Source organism: Grus americana, chromosome 1, assembly GCF_028858705.1.
Source record: "Grus americana isolate bGruAme1 chromosome 1, bGruAme1.mat, whole genome shotgun sequence".
Lineage (NCBI taxonomy): Eukaryota > Metazoa > Chordata > Aves > Gruiformes > Gruidae > Grus > Grus americana.
This window is the reverse complement of record NC_072852.1, coordinates 66,155,653-66,174,615: the sequence shown is the minus strand read 5'-3', so window position 1 is coordinate 66,174,615 and position 18,963 is coordinate 66,155,653. Positions and strand designations below refer to the sequence as shown.

Below are 18,963 nucleotides of genomic sequence, written 5' to 3'. Positions count from 1 at the left end.
AATGGTTGTGATACTATGATGTGACAATGTACAGTTCTATTCCTCATACTTCAGCATGATGAAAAGTTGAATATATTAAGGAATGGCAGACACAGAAGTTGGCTGATGGAAGGTCTTCAAGAAGAAATCAGACAGTCATCTACTACAACAGCAGCATTCTTAAAAGTGACTTGAAGGTAACCTCTTGGGGTACCTTCCAGACTTTTTAAAAATTATTTAATCTGTATGTTAGATGTAGTCCAAGCTCGTTTATCAACACTTTTCCTCAACATACTCCTACAAATGCTGCAGAATAAAGTAGAAAGTTCTGCTTCTGAGACAGCTTGTCCAAGATATTGCCCTGCTATGGTACTGTCAAACTAGATCAGTGCTTCAGGGAACTCTTTAGAATTTAAAACATCTGTCTCCCTTCACATAAAACTTCACATGTGGGCAGTTTCCAGAGGAAGCCTGCTTCCTCAGAAGCTGTTAAACCATTTGATTCTGATGCATTGCTAACCCCCGTGAACAAGAACTGGTTACCTGGTTGGGGCTACTGCAAGAATGGCTGGGAGCACTACTTGAAATTAGAATTAGCTTTCTATTGCTTCTGAGAAGACATCAAAAGGACAAAGAGCTAGTAGTTCAGGACTAAGCAACATCTTCAGTTTTGCTCCTCCTGTAGTCACACCAGATGTAGTGTAACAGTTTTCCATAAGAAAGGAAAATACAGTTAGTGTTACCTGTGTGTCCAATAAATGCATATAATTAGCATAACAATTCTTGCTTTAATAGAAAAAAATCAGAACTGGTCCATCAGCTTTATAACAACAACAACTGAGCTTCTGAGGAGAAAAGGAGCATCTTATCTCCAGACTAATGAAAGAACTATTTTTTGTCTTTACAGCATCCATTCTGAACTCTTGCGCTGAAAAGGGTGTTAAGGAACAGAATTAGAACTATTTCAAGTCATCCTAGCACCCTGCGCTCACCTTGGAAATTCTCCCCCAACTTACCAGTAAAAAAGCAATGTATATGAAGGACAAAGTTTGACTCATCACATCCAGTGGATCAGCCAAATTTCAATGGATTATTAAAAGCTTTGTAGCTCAGACGTCAGCTACAGGCCTAAAAAATCCTCATCCTTAACTCTTTCTTTTTATGACCTTACATATTCCACCACATTTCAAATGTAGATCTGTGCAAAGCCATCACAGGTGCTGGAGCACATCCAAATAAGAGCAATGAAGCTGGTGAAGGGTCTAGAACACAAGTCTTACAAGGAGTGGCTGAGGGAACTGGGGTTGTTTAGTCAGGAGAAAAGGAGACCAAGGGGAGACCTTATCACTCTCTACAACTACCTGAAAGGCGGTTGTCGTGAGGTGGGTATTGGTCTCTTCTCCCAAGTGACAGGAGGAGAGAAAACAGCCTTAAGTTCCACCGGGGGAGGTTAGACTAGGTATTAGGAAAAACTTCTTCAATGAAAGGGTTATCAATCATTGGAACAGGCTGCCCAGGGAAGTAGTTGAGTCACCATCCCAGGAGGTAGTTAAGAGAGATGTAGATGTGGTGCTTAGGGACATGGTTTAATAGTGGACTTGGCTGTGCTAGGTTTACCGGGTCTTTTCCAACCTAAATGATTCTATGTTTCTATCAATTTAGCTGTAAACACGCTGCCAGTGATTTCCAGATAAACCACCAGCCTTCACTATTCCAAAAAGTCATTTGTATTTTAGACACAATGTCATTACAGCATTCAACTTCCATGTGTGATAAGCATTAGCTAAGAACCCCAAAACAGTGTGATAAGCATTAGCTAAGAACCCCAAAACAGTCCTTTCTGAGGAATAACAAGTGTAACAAACTGTGCTTTATCATAGGAAAGCCCTCCTGAAAGTTACTTGAAATTCCATAAAATAAATTGATGCTTTTTAAGGGACAACAGTTGGTGTAATTACTTCAATCTTAGTATCACCTAGAGAAAATCGTATTAGTCATGTCACATGTACATTAAAAACTTCTGTAGAGACTGAACTGATAAAAGCTAGCATAGGTCCTCCAGTACTTTTCGAGTTAAGCTCTTACAAGCGTAAACTGTTACTAATATGAGCTTAGAAGAAGCTTGGCTGTGTTTCACTGTGCAACTGTATGATCACTGGTCTCAACAACAGAAAGCACAGGTTTGCAGCAGCCCAGGTTACTTTGGCTTAAGATCAAGTGGCCACTAATCATTCTAGTCAGTTTAACAGCTTAGAATCTTGATTCTGTGTCTCTACTATTTATATGTATTTATTATCCTCTGAAAGTGAATTATGCTCAAATACTTTTAATGCTTGTACTGCTCTCAGTGGAAGATCTTTTAAACAATGCTCTGTGGTCACACTACATAAAAGAGTAACCAGCTTACTTCCATCAGATGAATGAATCTTCTACAGTAACAGAAAGTTTACAAAAATCCTGGAGGTCACCTCAACTAAGCTGAAGTATTGAATTTGAAAAAATGTTAAGATACGTTTTTTGCCTTTTATGTCTGATTAATGTCTCAAACATTTCTTGGAACACCCCTTCTCCTCTCAATAGCTCAAAAGTCTCACATGAACAGTTAACGAACATCCTCACAATTCATATACTGTAGAAGGCAGTACATAATGTTAGCTTAAAACAATTTAATTTCCAAATCAACAACTGCATCCAACAGAATTATTTATACTAAATCTAGTCTTAGCAGGTGAAGAGGAACAATCTCTTATTCCTTACATAATTTTAACTTGATCAAACTGCTAACCTTTTTATTTGTGCTATGCAAACACACTAAGGAGTATACACTGATGACTGGTTCTCAAAACTTGTAAAAATACAAAAAAGTAATTATTTTTGGTTTTCTGCTTAAAAATATGTTAAGGAGGTTATTGACTTTAGTCCAACAGCTTAAAGGATATTCTATGACAGAGGCCATGTATGCAAGATCAACTAACAAGATAAATGAAGGCAGCTGAAACTAGGTACACGTAAAATAGTGAAGCTGCTTAGCAGTAAGTAGAAGTGTAGTATTTACAAAAGCAACAAAGAACATCTTTAGAGAAAAATCTTAAATATATTGGTCCAGCATTTGCAGTTCCACCATTTACATACACTAACATCACACATTCAATATCTGTCCTGCATTTTTGATAAAACACACGCCACTCCAAAAGTAACTAGGAAGAACATTAAACAGTCAAACAGTCAGTAATTTTTAGAACTTTCAATATTGGTTGAACTACCTGATCTCCCAGGTATCTGCTATCAAAGAACAAGAAATCAGATTATGTTACAAAGTGTGACAACAGAGGTTCAAACAAGGGTCATAAGATAACTGTATTAAGAGAAAGAACAACCTCTTCATATAAGATCCGATCAGAGTGAGCTGATGAGCGAAGTTCCAGTTCATAAATAATTCATCAGCTAGCCCATGTGAACAGAAGCAAGCAGATGTGGTACAACATTTAGCTCTGCATGAAGAAATCTGAAAATAATATAAGCTTTCCCAAGCTATCTGGTTGCAGTAACATTTTTCTAACCTCATCTCCTAGTCCAAGTTCACTTTCCTGTAATATTCTGCACATCTTTGCAAGACTGCCTCATCTTCATGACTGTTGAGCTTAACCAATTCCATTCAAGTTGTAGTGAGTACAGTAATCAATACATTCTCACAAGCTGTGTGAGAAATAGCTGCTGCAGGAAGGAACTTAATGCCCTCTCTGACAGAGACTACAATGAATGCACAACTCTTACTAGTTACCAGACAACTCCTGTGTGAACTCAAGTTTTAAGGCATCTTATTTAGTATTTGAGCAAATTATTTAGAATGCAAAACACTTCAAAATGGAAATGGAAGAAAACACAACATGGAATAAAGCATAGTAAACAAGGATTCTAAATGAAGGATCTGTCCTCACAACAAATTTAAGCAGGTTAATTTAGGATTCAAATGGTCCATCTAACAGTCACAGCATTTCTTCGCAGAAAGGCATAACTAACAGCGGACAGGATCAAAGAAGTGAAGGATAGTGAAATTCAAACAGCATTACAGCAGTTAAGGAAAACCATTTTACCTGGGAAGTGGCATATGAAAGCATTACACAGCATGAAATCCTTTGGCCAAATGATTTAAGTGGGTTAACAGTGCATTTTCAGTCAATGAATCTCCTCTTTTCAAAGTGAGGTGTAACAAGAAGGAGCACATATGAATGGAGACAAAACATTGCTTGAATTCACTACTGCTTTGCAAAATGGATCACTTTTGTAATATGAATCAAGGGGAGAACAGAAACAGATTAAGCTTATTCTCCCCAGGACAAAATTTACAAGCTCTATAACAGAGAAAGCTTGTCTTCCTACTTTTACTTCCCCTCACTCTGCCAACCCAGATGGGTTTTCAGTCATCTGGCAAAAGCAGAGGGAAACCACACCTCTGAGCAACTTCACAGTGGAGATTCCATCACATGAAACACTTGAGCAGCTGCCAAAGCTAATCCCACTCCTCCCTGTCTGCTGAAGGAATACATTTTTTTTCCCTTGCCTGAATTGCCATTAATTGTTCTCTAGCTGGAGCTCACAACAGTCTCTTATTGGTTATGACTACTTTTGCTGCACTGCAAAAGTCCTGGAACTTTCTCCTTCAACTGTCTTCTCCATAATCAGAGTACCTTCTCCAGTTTAGCAACATAAACAGCATTTGTTTGATGTTCTGAACTTATCTGGAACTTTATAATCTTACTAAAAAAAAAATCACAGTAAAACACTTTGTAAATGACAATTTGTTCTAAACATTTGTATCTCACCTTTGACAGAAGCAATTTCACACAGGAAACATGTCCCTCATAGACTGCTGATAGGAGTGGTGTGATATTATGTTTGTCTGGAGCCTGTAAATTGAGACACAGTTATTCGAAGCACAATTTCACACAGCATTGAAAGGTTTCACTTAACTTTTTAATTTTATTTTGTCAACAGCAGAGTGAAGGTAAGGATTTAAGAACATTATCCAGAAATGCATTCCTTCAGAATTCTTTTACTCTCCTTTTGAAAAAGAAAAGTCATTGTTTAAAAAAGTCAGGCAACAGCAAGATATTTCTTCCACAAGACTTCTAGGTATCCCAAAGTTTGTCTATTTTTTTAGGCCAATGATAGAAATTGCAGGGTTTCAGCAGATAAATTTTGCCCAATTTAAAAACAGTACTCCTAATTCTCCCATTCCTCAGCCAGCCTGACTTCAGAAACCAGTTTTGGCTGAAATGTTGTTTGGGCAATAAACTATAGCCCTGGAAAGAAGAAGAAATGGAGCAACTGAAATGTTCTTACTTTTTCTTCCTCTCCAGTCAGAACTCCTGAGAAAGAGATAATCTTTCCAGGCACCAAAGAAAAAATCCAAGCCATTTTGTTAAGGACTAAAGCTAGTATGTGTTGTACATTAACTTTCAGAAAAGTATTCTAAAGCACAGTGTTTGGGGTGTATGGTTAAAGTATTTAGAAACTTCACTTTATGGAGAACTACACTATTTTGAAGTGCCAATACAGCACAGCCAAGTCTTTTCATGACAAAAAGCCACGCATTTCAAGCTACGGCAAAATGACTAAGTTTGTGCAAGTTAGAATGTCTCCAAGAGAGAAGCACACCAATTTAAACAGAGTTGATCCTGCCTTGGCCAAGGATATATTGCACTATCTTCTGAAGTCCCTTCCAACAAATGTATTTCATGAATACTGGATTTATTTTTCTAAAGAAAGTTATCACATCTAATCATGGTCAAATTAAATTTAAACTTTTTATAGCTACAAATAACTTTTCCTAATGTATCTAAAAAGAATAAAAACATTTAATAACATTTTAAGCTTCTAACCTCTAGGAGACCACCTCTCAAACATTTTTAAATGCATCACTTTGTTTAGTTTGATCTAAGTCTTTCAGTAACCATTCAGGCACTTATACCAAACCTTTATATATATATGGGGGGGGTGTGGGGGGGGTGTGTGTGACGTGACGACCTTAACACCCTAACAGCTGTTTGCAACTTGATGTACATACATTAATATCAGCTCCTTTCAATAGCAGAAATTCCAGAATCTCAAGCTGTCCACAATCTGCTGCATAGTGAAGAGGCTTCCTCCCACCTTCAAGTGTCCGGTTGACATCTTCACCCTTCAATGTAAACATAATCTAATAAGCAAAATTTTAGAGCCAACATACCAAGAAAAGCTTGAAAAAAATCCAACACCTTCATATATGCTGAAGAATGTTCTAGTAATATAAGTAACTGCCCAAGGAAAATGAAAATTAGGTTGCTCGATTTCTTTTTGCTCATCTATGCATTTAAGATAGTAAAAACAACCTTGGTCCCTCCTTCCACACTGCATCTGAACTGTACTAAGTACCCAAGTGCACTAGGTAACTCATGTGATTAAAAAAATTAAAACAAATCTTATTACAGCTTGTAAAAAATGCTCACATTAGCTCATTTCGCTTTTCCTTCCCTGCAGCTGGGATCCTAGTTATGTGGCTAAATTACTTTACCTGCCTCTACACATATTGAAGTTTTTCACACTGAGAAACCAGATGCATAGAAATAAGTCAGCATCATAACTATGAGCAAGTGAATACAGATGATCCATAACTTAAATCCCAATTATGAAACTGTGCATTCTATTTTATAAATAGCACCTGCCAACTCTTCCTGACACAAAAAAGTCTGAAGACAGTCAACCAAATCAGGACACAGGAAGTTGTATTCTAATGCTACTTGTACTAGTGGCTTGAGACATGTCTTAAGGCGTAAACAAAATTTAATTTACTGAGTGCCTAAGCAGCTTTGTTTCTTCACCTTGGGTTGTGCAACTAAGGATAAACTGATTTGCTGCACTTCAGTAATGACAAGAAGTTACTGGAAACCAAATACTGACAAGCCATGTGATAAGTGACTACTTGTTCGTATGTGCAAGTACTGTTAGTATTTTAGGGAGTGGATAAATTTAGCATCATATTTAAGTCCTGCTTCTCCACAGAAAAACAATGAGAAGAATTTCAGCTGCAGCACCAATTCATACTTCTCTAATGAGCCCCTGCAGCTCCCTCACTCCTGCCCCAAATCTCTAGACTAAAGTTCACAGAATAAAGGGCTTGGCATACATTTTCCAGACGTCACCTCCCTTCTGAGAATGGAAAAGGAGATGGTCAGAAGGAAGTCTTGTTCTGCATTTGATGTTCTATGTTATCAGAATAACACAGTATAAATACTACCGGCCAAATAACAAGACGACCTCAGAATTCTCCTCTCCTATCAATACAATATTCAATTCTTCTCATAATATACCCTGCTGAAAGTCAAAGTAACACAACAGTGTTTAACTTCAGGTGTTTAACTACAACACTGTTCGTTCTGTGGTCTCAGAGGTCAGGACCTGGTTCTCACACTACTGAAGGTTCTGACTTCAAAGTAGCATGAAGTAGCACAATGAAAATAACTCTGTAACTGCTGTTACTGACCCTGAAATATGGCTATGGCTTCTGAAGCATGTTGGACATCAGGAAAAAGCTTTACTTTTATCTATGATTTTCAGAACAGCAACAAATTGTACTTCTAAACAAAGTGCACACAGCTCTAGCTATGTGGATTATCAACACTGTACAGTAGTTCATAGTGTAAAATTCCAATATGACTAACTGAAGGTCTAACGATCTGCAACAACTTTACTGATAAACAGTACTGTGATGTAACTTCTCTTTTGCTGAATTTCACTACAAAATGATGGTGGGGATATGTTAACATAACTGTGCTTCAGTAAAAATAAATCCAGATCACAGTACACTAACAGCATATAGACAGACACACTGGTCTGAAAAGTACATAAGGCAGCAGCATATACTTAGCTTATCTAGGAAGTTAACCCTATCTACGTTCTTATTCATATCTCATTACTACCCATCAATTTGAAAACAATGGCATTTGAATAACACATGATGTTTGCAGAAACACAAGGAGTGGGATGCAGAAATTTAGGAAGCCAGCCATGTAAAAGCCACACAATTACTGCCCCAAAACAGGCTCTATAAACTCCTGCCATGTCCGACACATGCTAAGACATTGTAAATAAAGGGGTAAGGGAAAAGGACAAGCAAACTAACTCCTGGGACAGAACACAGTAAAGCTACAAAGTTCACATTTCAAAGAAATTTAGAATCATCATGTCTTAAGATTAGGACAGTCCAAAGCAGCTCCCCTTTCTTAAGCTTATAAATATTATTTGCCTGAATGGTTTACACTATAGGTTTTTTGGGTTTTTTTTTCCTTTTTAAAGAATATACCAGATTGCCCTGCTCCCTCCTAAACTGGCTGTGGAATAGATTCCTGCTGGACAATGAACTTTTGGAAGAGGAAAAAATATATATAAAAACAATCAACACCCAAACCCCAAGTTTTCTAAGTTTCCCTTAAAGACAAAAGCTTGTTTATAGGTTAATATCTAGCAAAGTGTCTGTAAAGATGTCCCAAACATAGACTATGTGGATTTGAATACTAAGACTAAAAAAAAAATATCAACAGCATTCAAAGTCAAACATCAGAACATTTTAGTCCAAATTAAGAGAACAAAGATATCAACTAAGTTACAAAAAATAAAGCAAGCACTCCTAGGTTCTGCAATAAACAAAGTCAAATATCCAATTGTTTCTTGGATGTGAAAAGCCACTGTAAAACAGACCACTGAATGTTATAAAACTTCATTTGGCCTTTCCTATTCCCAGTTCAAGACATATAAAAGTAGGAAGGGAAGACAAATCAATCTATTTCATATACAGGGATCAAACCCTGGCACAAGCACCTGCTTTAAATGCAGTCTCTAACACATATGTCAGAAAACTTGCAGGACTCCTCATAGATAATTTCTCTGACCTTTAGATCTCTTATTTATGTACCCTAGGGCATCTGCCCATAGGAAGAGCAGTGGTCTCCAAAGTGGGGTGTGAAAACCTGGAGAGGTGTGCAAGACAATCCACTGAGGTGTAAAAAGAAAATATTTTTGCACTGTAAAAATAGTGTTTTATTTACTCTATCTCATCTTTAATTTCCATTTTTGGGCATGTTTTATTATGTACATAATAGATTAATACAGTAGTACATGTGTATCATTTATAAATAAATATACAGATATTGGTGGTGCATACTCAATTATTTTTTTTACCGATAGGGTGCACAATCAAAAAGGTTTGGAGAGGTCTAGAGCTCTATCTGTATCCATGGAAACAATAAATTAATTCTTTTTCAGAGGAAGTATCATTCTGGAAGACTAAACAGTTTCAGTGGAAGTTTTACAGGTCAACTAAAAAAACCCCTAAACACAAATTATTCAGATTAAAGACAAGCTGTTATAAAATTCACAAGAATATCCTTATAGCTACACTTTTGCAAAGAGAAAGTGCCTTTAGGCATGGAAGTATCGACTTTTAATAGAATTTCAATTAAAGACAAAGTTTCAATCTTTATCTACACCAGCTACCATTTATGTGCTGAATTAAGTCTCCAAGATACAAGTTACATATAAAATCACCTATAAAATGGGAAAGTCAGAAAACTGCTTGAAACCCTCATGATCCAACTTGGTAGCACACTGGTGCCAAAGACAGTAGTTACCACAGCTGCAACAATAAACCTTTTATTAGGCTAGACGGTGATGTGAAACACATATAATATCCTAGATAAGGTTGTCAAAGATTATCTAAACAAGCCGCTGTTCTCCTTCAAGCTTAGGATATACAATACTGTGGGTGTTGATTTTTGTCTTCACCAGATGAGCACTTCAAGTTGGATTCTCTTGCTCCTCCACTTGAAGTATCCTGTTCAGCTAAGCCAGGGAGAGATGTTGACTTACATGGGCAGTTGGGCTCTCAGCACTGAGAGACTGGTCAGCCATGACAGATCACATTTTGTATAGGAAACATCTTCTCTTTATTGTGGCATCTAAAAAGTTAATAACTAGAGAATGCACTAGAGATTTCAAGGATTCACATTAGCAAAGAAATTACATACTGTAACTATAGCAACAAGCTCCAAACGCTGATTCACATCTTCATACGATAAAAGAAAATCTAAGCATAAGGTCAAGATTTAAGTCCTCTCTCAAACACAGTCAGAACCCACATGAACTGCCAAAGAGCAGCATGATTTTTCCTTTATGCCCATAGGAACAAAATCTTACGTATATGAGACAAAAAGCGCCAGAACAATTCTCCCAGAAGTTTTGCCATCTTCTAGAGTTTAACAGAGCAGTAACAAGGTTAATAGTTACGAGGGTACTTTGAAGGAGACGTAATTAAGTCAGAATCAAAGAATCATATCAACCTCAAAATAAAATACACCTTCCGTCAAAGGCCATACCTCTCCTGAAAGAATATTATTTTCACTTTCTAGAGTGGACCTACAAATTCACTAAAAATTGTGCAAAAGTTTGTGCAAAGCCTCAGCAAAGAATTTGCCCTTGCAAGAGGAAAGACACAATCACCTCTTCAATGACCTTCCAGAAAACATTGAGTTTACTTAGACATTTAAGGCTAAGTCTAGCATAAACCGCATCAGTAATGTTTTTCTTTGCAGATCAAAGACCTGGAGCACCAGCTACGCAATAACATTAAAAGCTGGTTCAACACATGAAACATCAGAACCAGCAGTTAGCAGGGATCTGCTTTAATCCCCTCTATTAAAATCTGATTAAAGGTAAAGAAAAGCCTCTGTGTGAATCTCAAATTACTAAACAAAACAGCATGAAATAAGATTTTTATAACACACTGATCTTATGTCCTACTTTGAAAACTCACCTACATGGATAACAGCAGAATATTAATTTAGGACTTTAAGTATCAGCTTCAGTCAAAAACTAGCTATCAACTTTTCAGTGAAGAACAGAAAAATAAAAATTTGAAGTTCAGTTCTAAGTATTTTCAAGAGTTTTCTCTGCTTTTTAAATAACTAGTAGTAGGGCTCATTATAGCATTCTCCAAATGTAGCTATTACCTACTTTCTGTAATGGAGCAATTCAATCCATAAAAAGATCTGTTCTAACTAATGTCTTAAGTGAGTACTGTCAAAATTAGTTACTCTTGAACTTAATTCTTCCACCACCCTCTATCACACACATTTTCCTTGCTCTACCTTTTCTTGCCAATATACCTACATAAAAATCCTGGTTGCATCTCATGTCCTTTTCCAGTTTAACTCCAGTCAAGCTTTGGCTTTTTTAGTTCCATCCCTGCACGCCCTGGGAAAGGACTATATTCTTCTTGGTTACCCACCCCAATTCCACTTTTCATGTTGCCCCTCCTTCTATCAGAGCTCAGAGAGAAGTTGCCTGACAGCCAAGCTGCCCTCCTGTCAAGCCTGTTGGATGTCCCAGAGTGATCTGGAAGGATCTGCACCTTAACAGCTGCCTTGAATAAGTTCTGGCAAATTTAGTTCCTTATTCTTTTGCAGCCCTAGTTAAAAGAATGAATCAGATTTCATTGACTTTGTCCCTAGTGCACATTATTACATCAGCTCATTGAAAATGTTGAATGAACAAGTTTAGTCATAAATTACAAGTTCTAAAGCTCATTATTTTCCAGGCAGATTATTTAACCAAACTAAATTGACACTGTCCCCTGAACAGCGCCCAGCTTTTTTTTAGGCTCTATTACACAGACCTCCATGCCTCCCTTGGTCTAGCTTTACCTGCTAACTCCCTCCTTTCCCAGTTCCTGCCAGTTTCAAAAGCATCAACACTTAAAGCTAAATGAGCTAAACTAAACTCATCCAATGCCACTCTAGCATCCCTACAGCATACTCCATGTGCTTCAATGACAGGCTTACTTTGCAGTGGCACACCAACTGAAACCGAACCTGAGCCAGCTATTCACTTGGGCACTGTAGTTTGCCAGTAGTGTTGCTCTAGAACATTACTGCCATGCTATTAGTGTCACAGCTCACCCATCAGTTTAGCACCAATTTTCTCCTGTGCAGCAGTTACAGTATCACTACTCTTAGCCACAGTTTGATCCTTCCCACCCCTGCATCAGAATTAGTGGCTGAACAATGAATCCAATGAGGGAACTAATCAGACTGAGAATTAACTTCATAGTTTTCTTTTTTCCAGCTGAATCTGTTCCTTCATCTGATTCACCACTTGGCACCTGAACACACAAGAAGTAAGTAGCTGGGATTTACACTGCAGTTCTACCACAGGAATAGAAACTGAAAATTGTGACCTCATTAAATCCTATTGCATAGGTTAATTGTATTTGTAGAGCAGTATCTGTAATACTGGTGGCATTAAAATGCTCTTTCATATTTAGAAACAACTCCATATCCCCATCTGTACTTATCCTGTCATGCAGAAATAACTACATCCCCATTTCATGCACTCCTTTCATTCCAGTTTTAGTGAAGGAAACCAGATTCCATGCAGTCAGATGTCTTTAGAGCACAAGGAGCTACACTACTGGGTAACTCCTGTCTCCATAACTCTGGAAAAAAATGAACTCACTGTACAGTCTATTGCTTACTTCCATCTTTTCACATACAAAGGATAGTCACTCTTATAAAGTGTTAGATAACTCTGACATTCAAAATATAGCAATAGCTTTATTGTTGTCCAGGTGGGAAAGAATGAAAAATCCTCTTTATAGAAAGAAAAGTTAAAGTCTTATGGATGAGATATTTGGAATATCTTACTGCACACTGAGAATACTACTTCTGAACACTTCATATTTTACTATCTTCCCCACAAACCTTTGTTCACATTGGTTGTACTTGTTTTTAAAAATTCAACAAAGAGATTGAGTGATAGTTCATCAGAAGTATTTCCAACCAATTTCATTGTACAGATCTATAGCAAAAGATCTGAAGAATTCAACTTAGGGAAAGCAGGGGCATCTCAGATTTCGAGCATTTGTATTCTTCAGGTGTAGGAACAACAGGAAAATATGTGCAGATGAAAGAAAAGTAAAATTTAGGTATTGTACCTTTTTGTTTCTTTGTCATATCACAGTGCATGGCCTTTATACCAGAAGGATCACATGTGTAATATTCCTTTATGCAACGTTAGCAACTTTCTTCACTTTGAAGTGCATGGTTTAACAACAACAAAAAAAAACTCTCCTGGAATTTTATGCCAGAACAAACATTTGAAAACACACAGGTGAAATTCAGTGTAACATCTGCTTTCTATGTTCATCTTCACAAGATATCTTAAAAAAATGCCTAGTAGATAGCTAGGTAAGCTTTGATACACCCAATACCAATGATGGAGGTGTAACTGAAATGTAAATTTTTTTTTTTTTTTTACATTGTGATATTCTGAATCCAGAGATGCCCTTCTGACTGAAAATAGCACGGTCAGATGTCCTGATTTTAATTTTAACTTTGTAAAATGCAATTGGCAGAAGTAAACTGCAATTTATGCTGTTGGATACTGAAACATATTAACATAATAGAAACTATATTGGTATTCACTGCATGATATCTTTCCTTCCAATCTAACTCATTTTTAGTTTTTACACCTAATTGCCTGAAAGAGTAAGTTTTATGTTTCAAAGTGGAACACAGATAACCTGAGCTTTGAAATCACTTAAGAGCAATGTATTACTTAGTCTTCTGAAGGGAGAGCAAATTTGGACAAACCACGCTTCGAAAAAAATTATTAGCCATATACTAAAACAGGGTTTAGCAGAATATCTTGCATTTCCACAACGGGGATGTGGGGGATATGGAGGAACTAATGTGTATTAATCTTCCCCTAATACTCTCCTTCCTTTTCTCAAAGTTTGAGTCAGCTCACATCCCTTCATTCTTCAGTATAACTTTTTCCAGATTCATCCACCTCTGGAAAGATTTTTTTAACACAAACCAAAACCAAACAACATACAACTACTCTGAAGATAAAAACACATTTAGCTATCTTTGTCATTCTACCTGTATTCTCAAAATGCTTGTATTTTAAGTATTTAAGTCAAAGTTCACTGCTTAACCTATGTTTGTTTCAATTATATGTTCACAGACTTTTCAACAGTTTACTGCTATCACGTCAGCTCTGGGGCTCATCTTAACCAAAAATTACCTCTCTAGCACTGCAGATCTAAATACCTTGATTGAAAATCCTTGAAAACAACGCAGCAAAAAGAACCAAAAAACCCCATTATCTACATACTTTTCTTATTTAAGATCAATCATTCTACAATTTCTAAAATAATTATGAGCTTAAGAATATTGTAAATCAAACAAAAATTGCCCTTATTTTATTTACTGTAACAGTAAAAACACAAGATGATGTTTTTACATAACTAATCCATGGGTCAGACACTGGTGGTAATGAGGGAAAACTCAAGTATCACACTTCCCAAGACCTGACTAATAATCTAAAAATATAAGAACAGTTTAATTCTACAAGCTTGTAAGTCTACTGACTCATTGAATCACAGACTATTTAAGGCTGAAAGGGAACTCTGGAGGTTATCTAGTCCAACACCTACTCGAGGTAGGTCAAATCACATCAGGCTGCTCAGGACATTGCCCAGCTCAGTTCCATACAACTCAGAGAACAGAGGATTCCACAAGTTCTCTAGGCACAAGCCCTTCCGAGGGCTTGATCATTCTCAGTGAAATATTTTTGTCGTATACCTAAATGGATTTTCTCATATTCCAACTGGAACTGTTGCCTCTTACACTTTCACTGTGCACATCTAAGCAAACTTCTCTATATCCTGACCTTGGTACACAAAGACAACAATAAAGTCTTCCCTTTATCTTTTCTTTTTCACACAAAAAACCCCACCAAAACCAACCACCTACAAAAACCCCACAAAAACAAAACCACCACAATTCTAACAGCATCTCTTTGTATGTCCTCAGCAATCTTGATGGCCCCCAAATTCTTGACTCTGAACATGTTCCAGTATGTTAATGCCTTTCTTGTACTAGGAAGCCCAGAAACTGACGCAGTGCTCTCATGCAGCCTCAGAAGTGGTAAGAAGGGAAAAATTTCTTTCAACCTGTTGGCTATTTTCTTGCTGTTACAGCCCAGTATGCTGCTGGCCTTCATTAATGCAACGGCACACTGCAGACTCATCTGCAGTTTGATGTCCATCAGGACTCTGAAGTCCTTTTCTAAAAAGTTCCTACCTAGTCAATTAGTTCCCAACTTGTACAGGTACATGGGTTTACTTCTTTCTATCCTATTGCCCTGACTGGTAAAGACATCCCATTGGCTAGGTCACCGATAAAAATATTAAGCAATACAGTAGTATTGCTTAATACCAACCCTTGATAGATGCCACTGGTAACTGGGCACCACTCAGAAGAGATGTTGCCAATCATGACCCTTTGAATCCAACAGCCCAGCCAATTTTCCACCAATTTTACAGTCCACTTTCCCAGTTCATACATCACAAACTTCAAGTTGGTCTCTTGCTGCATCCTTACAGTGTCAAATGGATTTTGGGAGGAGAAGAATTTGCTCCATAGCCTTCCCAGAGCCTGAGGCTAAGTTGACCTACGCACAGTTCCTCAGATCTTCCTTCTCACTGTTCTTGAATGAGTGTGATGTTTGCTTTCTCAGATTCATCAGGAACATTCTTCCTTCCTTTGCCTTCCTTTCATTATGAATGCACTAGCCCCTTCTACTGCCCTTGAGATTCCTGGTAGTTTCAACTTCAATTAAACTTCAACTGTCATATGACCAACCCCTGCACATTTGCGTAATGTTTGAATATTCCTCTCAGTGGACCATTTTCCTTTCACCTTCTGAATAACTCTGTGTATTGGTTACAAATTCCTCAAAATATGTGACCAAGGACATAAGCTGTATGTCCAAGTAAGTGCTTTTCAAGGCTATATCTCAACATTTCTCATTCTCATGAGCAAGTCCCAGAGTGCAAAGAAAGGCCTCTGAAGCATCTTAACCTTTACTTTTCAGGTTGCAGTATCATCTCGTCTACATTCAAACACCACCAAAAAAAGGCAATGTGATCTTCTATCATAGCAACTGAATTTTATAGCTCACCTCCCCTGAAGTACTCTTCCACCAATCAATTGCTTAAGCATAGAACTGGAGCCTCAAATACCCTGGTTTGGTTTTCAACTGTCTTTAGACTTGAGAAGAACTAAACACAAGGAAACCTCTCATTTTTTACTTTTGCCAGCACAAAAAACTAAGCTGAGGTTTACCACTGAAAAGTCAAATTCTACTACCTCAGTTTTCTCACTATTGAAATCTTACTATTGAAACATTCCTTAGACTTACGTGCAGAGAGCCCTGATTCCTCATATGACCTGATGGAGTGGGCTTTCATCCTCCTCAGTCTGCCTCTGGAGCAGTCCCATATGTATACCATTCTGTAACCCTAGTTCTCACCTTAAGGCTGCCAAAGAGCAGATTCAGATACTGCTAACCTTAACTCAAAGCTGGATTTGTAGGTGTCTCTCGTTCCAATATATGTATTTCCGTAAAATATGTTGAAGAAACCTGACAGCATTATAGAACACTAGTTCTTAACAGAGCTCACTATATAAAAGTATTCACCTAGTCTGTACTTTAGGCCTTCAGTTCAACAATCCTACAACATTCCAGTTTTTTGAAGTGGTGGTGTAGTTCAACTGAGTTTTTCCCTCCTATAGAATAGCCTCAGGGTCTAAAAAGCAGCATTGACTTTCAAGTAGTAGTTTTCGTTCCTGCTGAAATATAAACTGATTTAACCAATCAAAATCCACACTAGCACTTTCACAGGTCCTTGGACATTACTGATAGAAACACTCTTAAAATGAATTCAGTAACTCAGGCCTAATGGCTTTTCCTTAAAAAAAACCCAACAAAACAAACCCCACCGCCCAAAACCCACCACAAACAAACAACTTATTTCTAGTTTTCAAGTGTTAAAATTAACAGTATTCAAAACATCTTCAAGTAGCGGGGACGGTAAATTAATCTCTTCTTCCAAGCTGGTTATACGATTTTGTCATAGTAACTGAAACGGAACACAAGCCTGACGCAGTTTCTGCTGGGTAGAGCAGAGAGGTTAAATATCTACATCTGTTACTGAAACTGACTCAGTTTTAAATTGCTACAGTAGACATCCCCTCATATCAGCTGTCTTAATACATACCTGAAGATAACTGAACCACTAGACTAGTACCTTAGACAAGGAAACCTTTTTGTAAGCTTCTGAGTATTTCATCATAACCTTAGACTAACATGCCATTTTCACATTCCTTTCCATTTTTATTAATCGGAAACAAGAACAATTCAAATGACCAGTTCATAACACAAGTCAGTGCAGCATATTATTTAAACTTTTGTACATTTTTTTTTCCTGTAAGAGGAAAAAACTTGACATAAAACACTTTAGGGATTGCAGAACTAAGAATTGGGCAGAGCAAATGAAAGATAAATTCCACCTTTCCAGCCAACTTGATGCATTGAAAAAATTGCTCAGCAAACAATGCAGAAGGCCTAAGGAGAAGTTTCTATACAGTTTTCTATATATTCTGCTCAGCAAGATTATTGAGCCTCAAGTTTTCTTGTCTCTATCTTCTGATTCACAAGAAAAATGACCCTGTTGCCCAAGGTCAATATTCAACCTAAGAGCAGGAGTGGAACATGGTGAAGTAACTCAAAGGCTGGGTTAAGTCCAAAGAGCAGAAAGGGAAGGAAAAAAAAAAATTTTAAGTGTTGTAACTTGTGACCTGTTTATGATTTTGAAGCAGATTTCTTCAGTTAAAAAACAGCAGTAAGTTCCTGCCAAAGCTGAGAAATCAACTTATTGTAACTGCAAGTAGGCAGTTTCCCATGGCAACTGCAAAAATTTTGTGCAGGATCCAAGTTTTCATTTAAATCCTCTATATTTTCAAAAATTACTTACTTTCAGTCCACTAAAATGAATGTAACCACGTCTCATTCGGCCTGCAGCAGAGAGACTACTGCTGCTCCTGCTCAGTAGTTCAGCAAATTCCGACCATTCCAGTAGTTTTCCAACTGCAGCCTGAGTGGACCACAGTTGTCTGTGGACAACTGAACAGAAGCAAATGACCTAGATTTACTGTATTCGATAACTACTTTCCACTTAGAGAATTTCAGAGGATCTATAAGTTATTTGGTTTTTGTCTAACAGCTGAGAGCAACAGCATTAGCTAAGCCTTTCCACTGATTATCTTTGTGTTCTTGGTAGGAGATATTTAATAATGCTTTTTAACACTGCTGGGTTTTTTATTCCTCATCCTCTAAATTTCATAACCTGGAGCAACAAGGAATTTTCTCCCAGTTGTCTTCTTTCTACCCTATATGCTTTGGGGAACATTTGGGACAAGCTGTCTTTACACCTTCTTCCTACCATATCTTAGTGAAACAAACAGAAATAGCAAAAATGTCCGTAAGAAATCCTGTAGATGATTATCAAAAAGCAAAATCAAGTTAACAGATGTTGAGAAGAGAACCTCTTGAATACACAAAGTCATATCTCTGTGGAAGAGGCTGCAGACATCAGTAGCAAGTTTTCATTGCTGTTCTGGATCCACATCTAGTCTCTGCTATTAGTTTTGTTTGCCACATCCATCTGAGCTTCAGTATTTAAAAAGCTAAAAAAAGGCTACTCCAAGAATTTCAGCATAACATTCCCACTAAAAGACCCTCCCTGGTTTATCAAAAAGAGGTATCTGTTCTGATGATAGCATGAGTCTCTCCAGTTGGCATTTTGCAGCAAGTTCTACAAACAGAGCAGACAGATGTAGATGTCCATTTACGTTTAAAATGCATATCTACTTTGCAATTCTCTATGTTGTTAGATGCCTCAACTACTACTAACACCAATATTTGGTCTACTCAAGAAAATGAATTATGAACCTGATGCTGTATTTTGCTTATCTTGATATGATAACGTACTCTGAAAAGCTTTTATAAGCACCCTTATACTTATTTTGGCTTAAGCCAACAAAA

The 18,963-nt window shown here is 37.4% G+C and overlaps 1 protein-coding gene across 1 annotated transcript in view; it reads right to left on the bottom strand.

Annotated features, from left to right (window-relative positions):
- MTPN (myotrophin) overlaps positions 1–18,963 on the bottom strand; it is a 46,080-nt gene that overhangs the window by 12,114 nt on the left and 15,003 nt on the right. Inside the window, exons 2-3 of the mRNA XM_054849102.1 lie at positions 6,047–6,160; positions 4,803–4,886 (exon numbers count right to left, since the gene is read on the bottom strand). Of these exons, the coding sequence (XP_054705077.1) occupies positions 4,803–4,886; positions 6,047–6,160 (198 nt within the window). The remainder of the gene's footprint in view (positions 1–4,802; positions 4,887–6,046; positions 6,161–18,963) is intronic.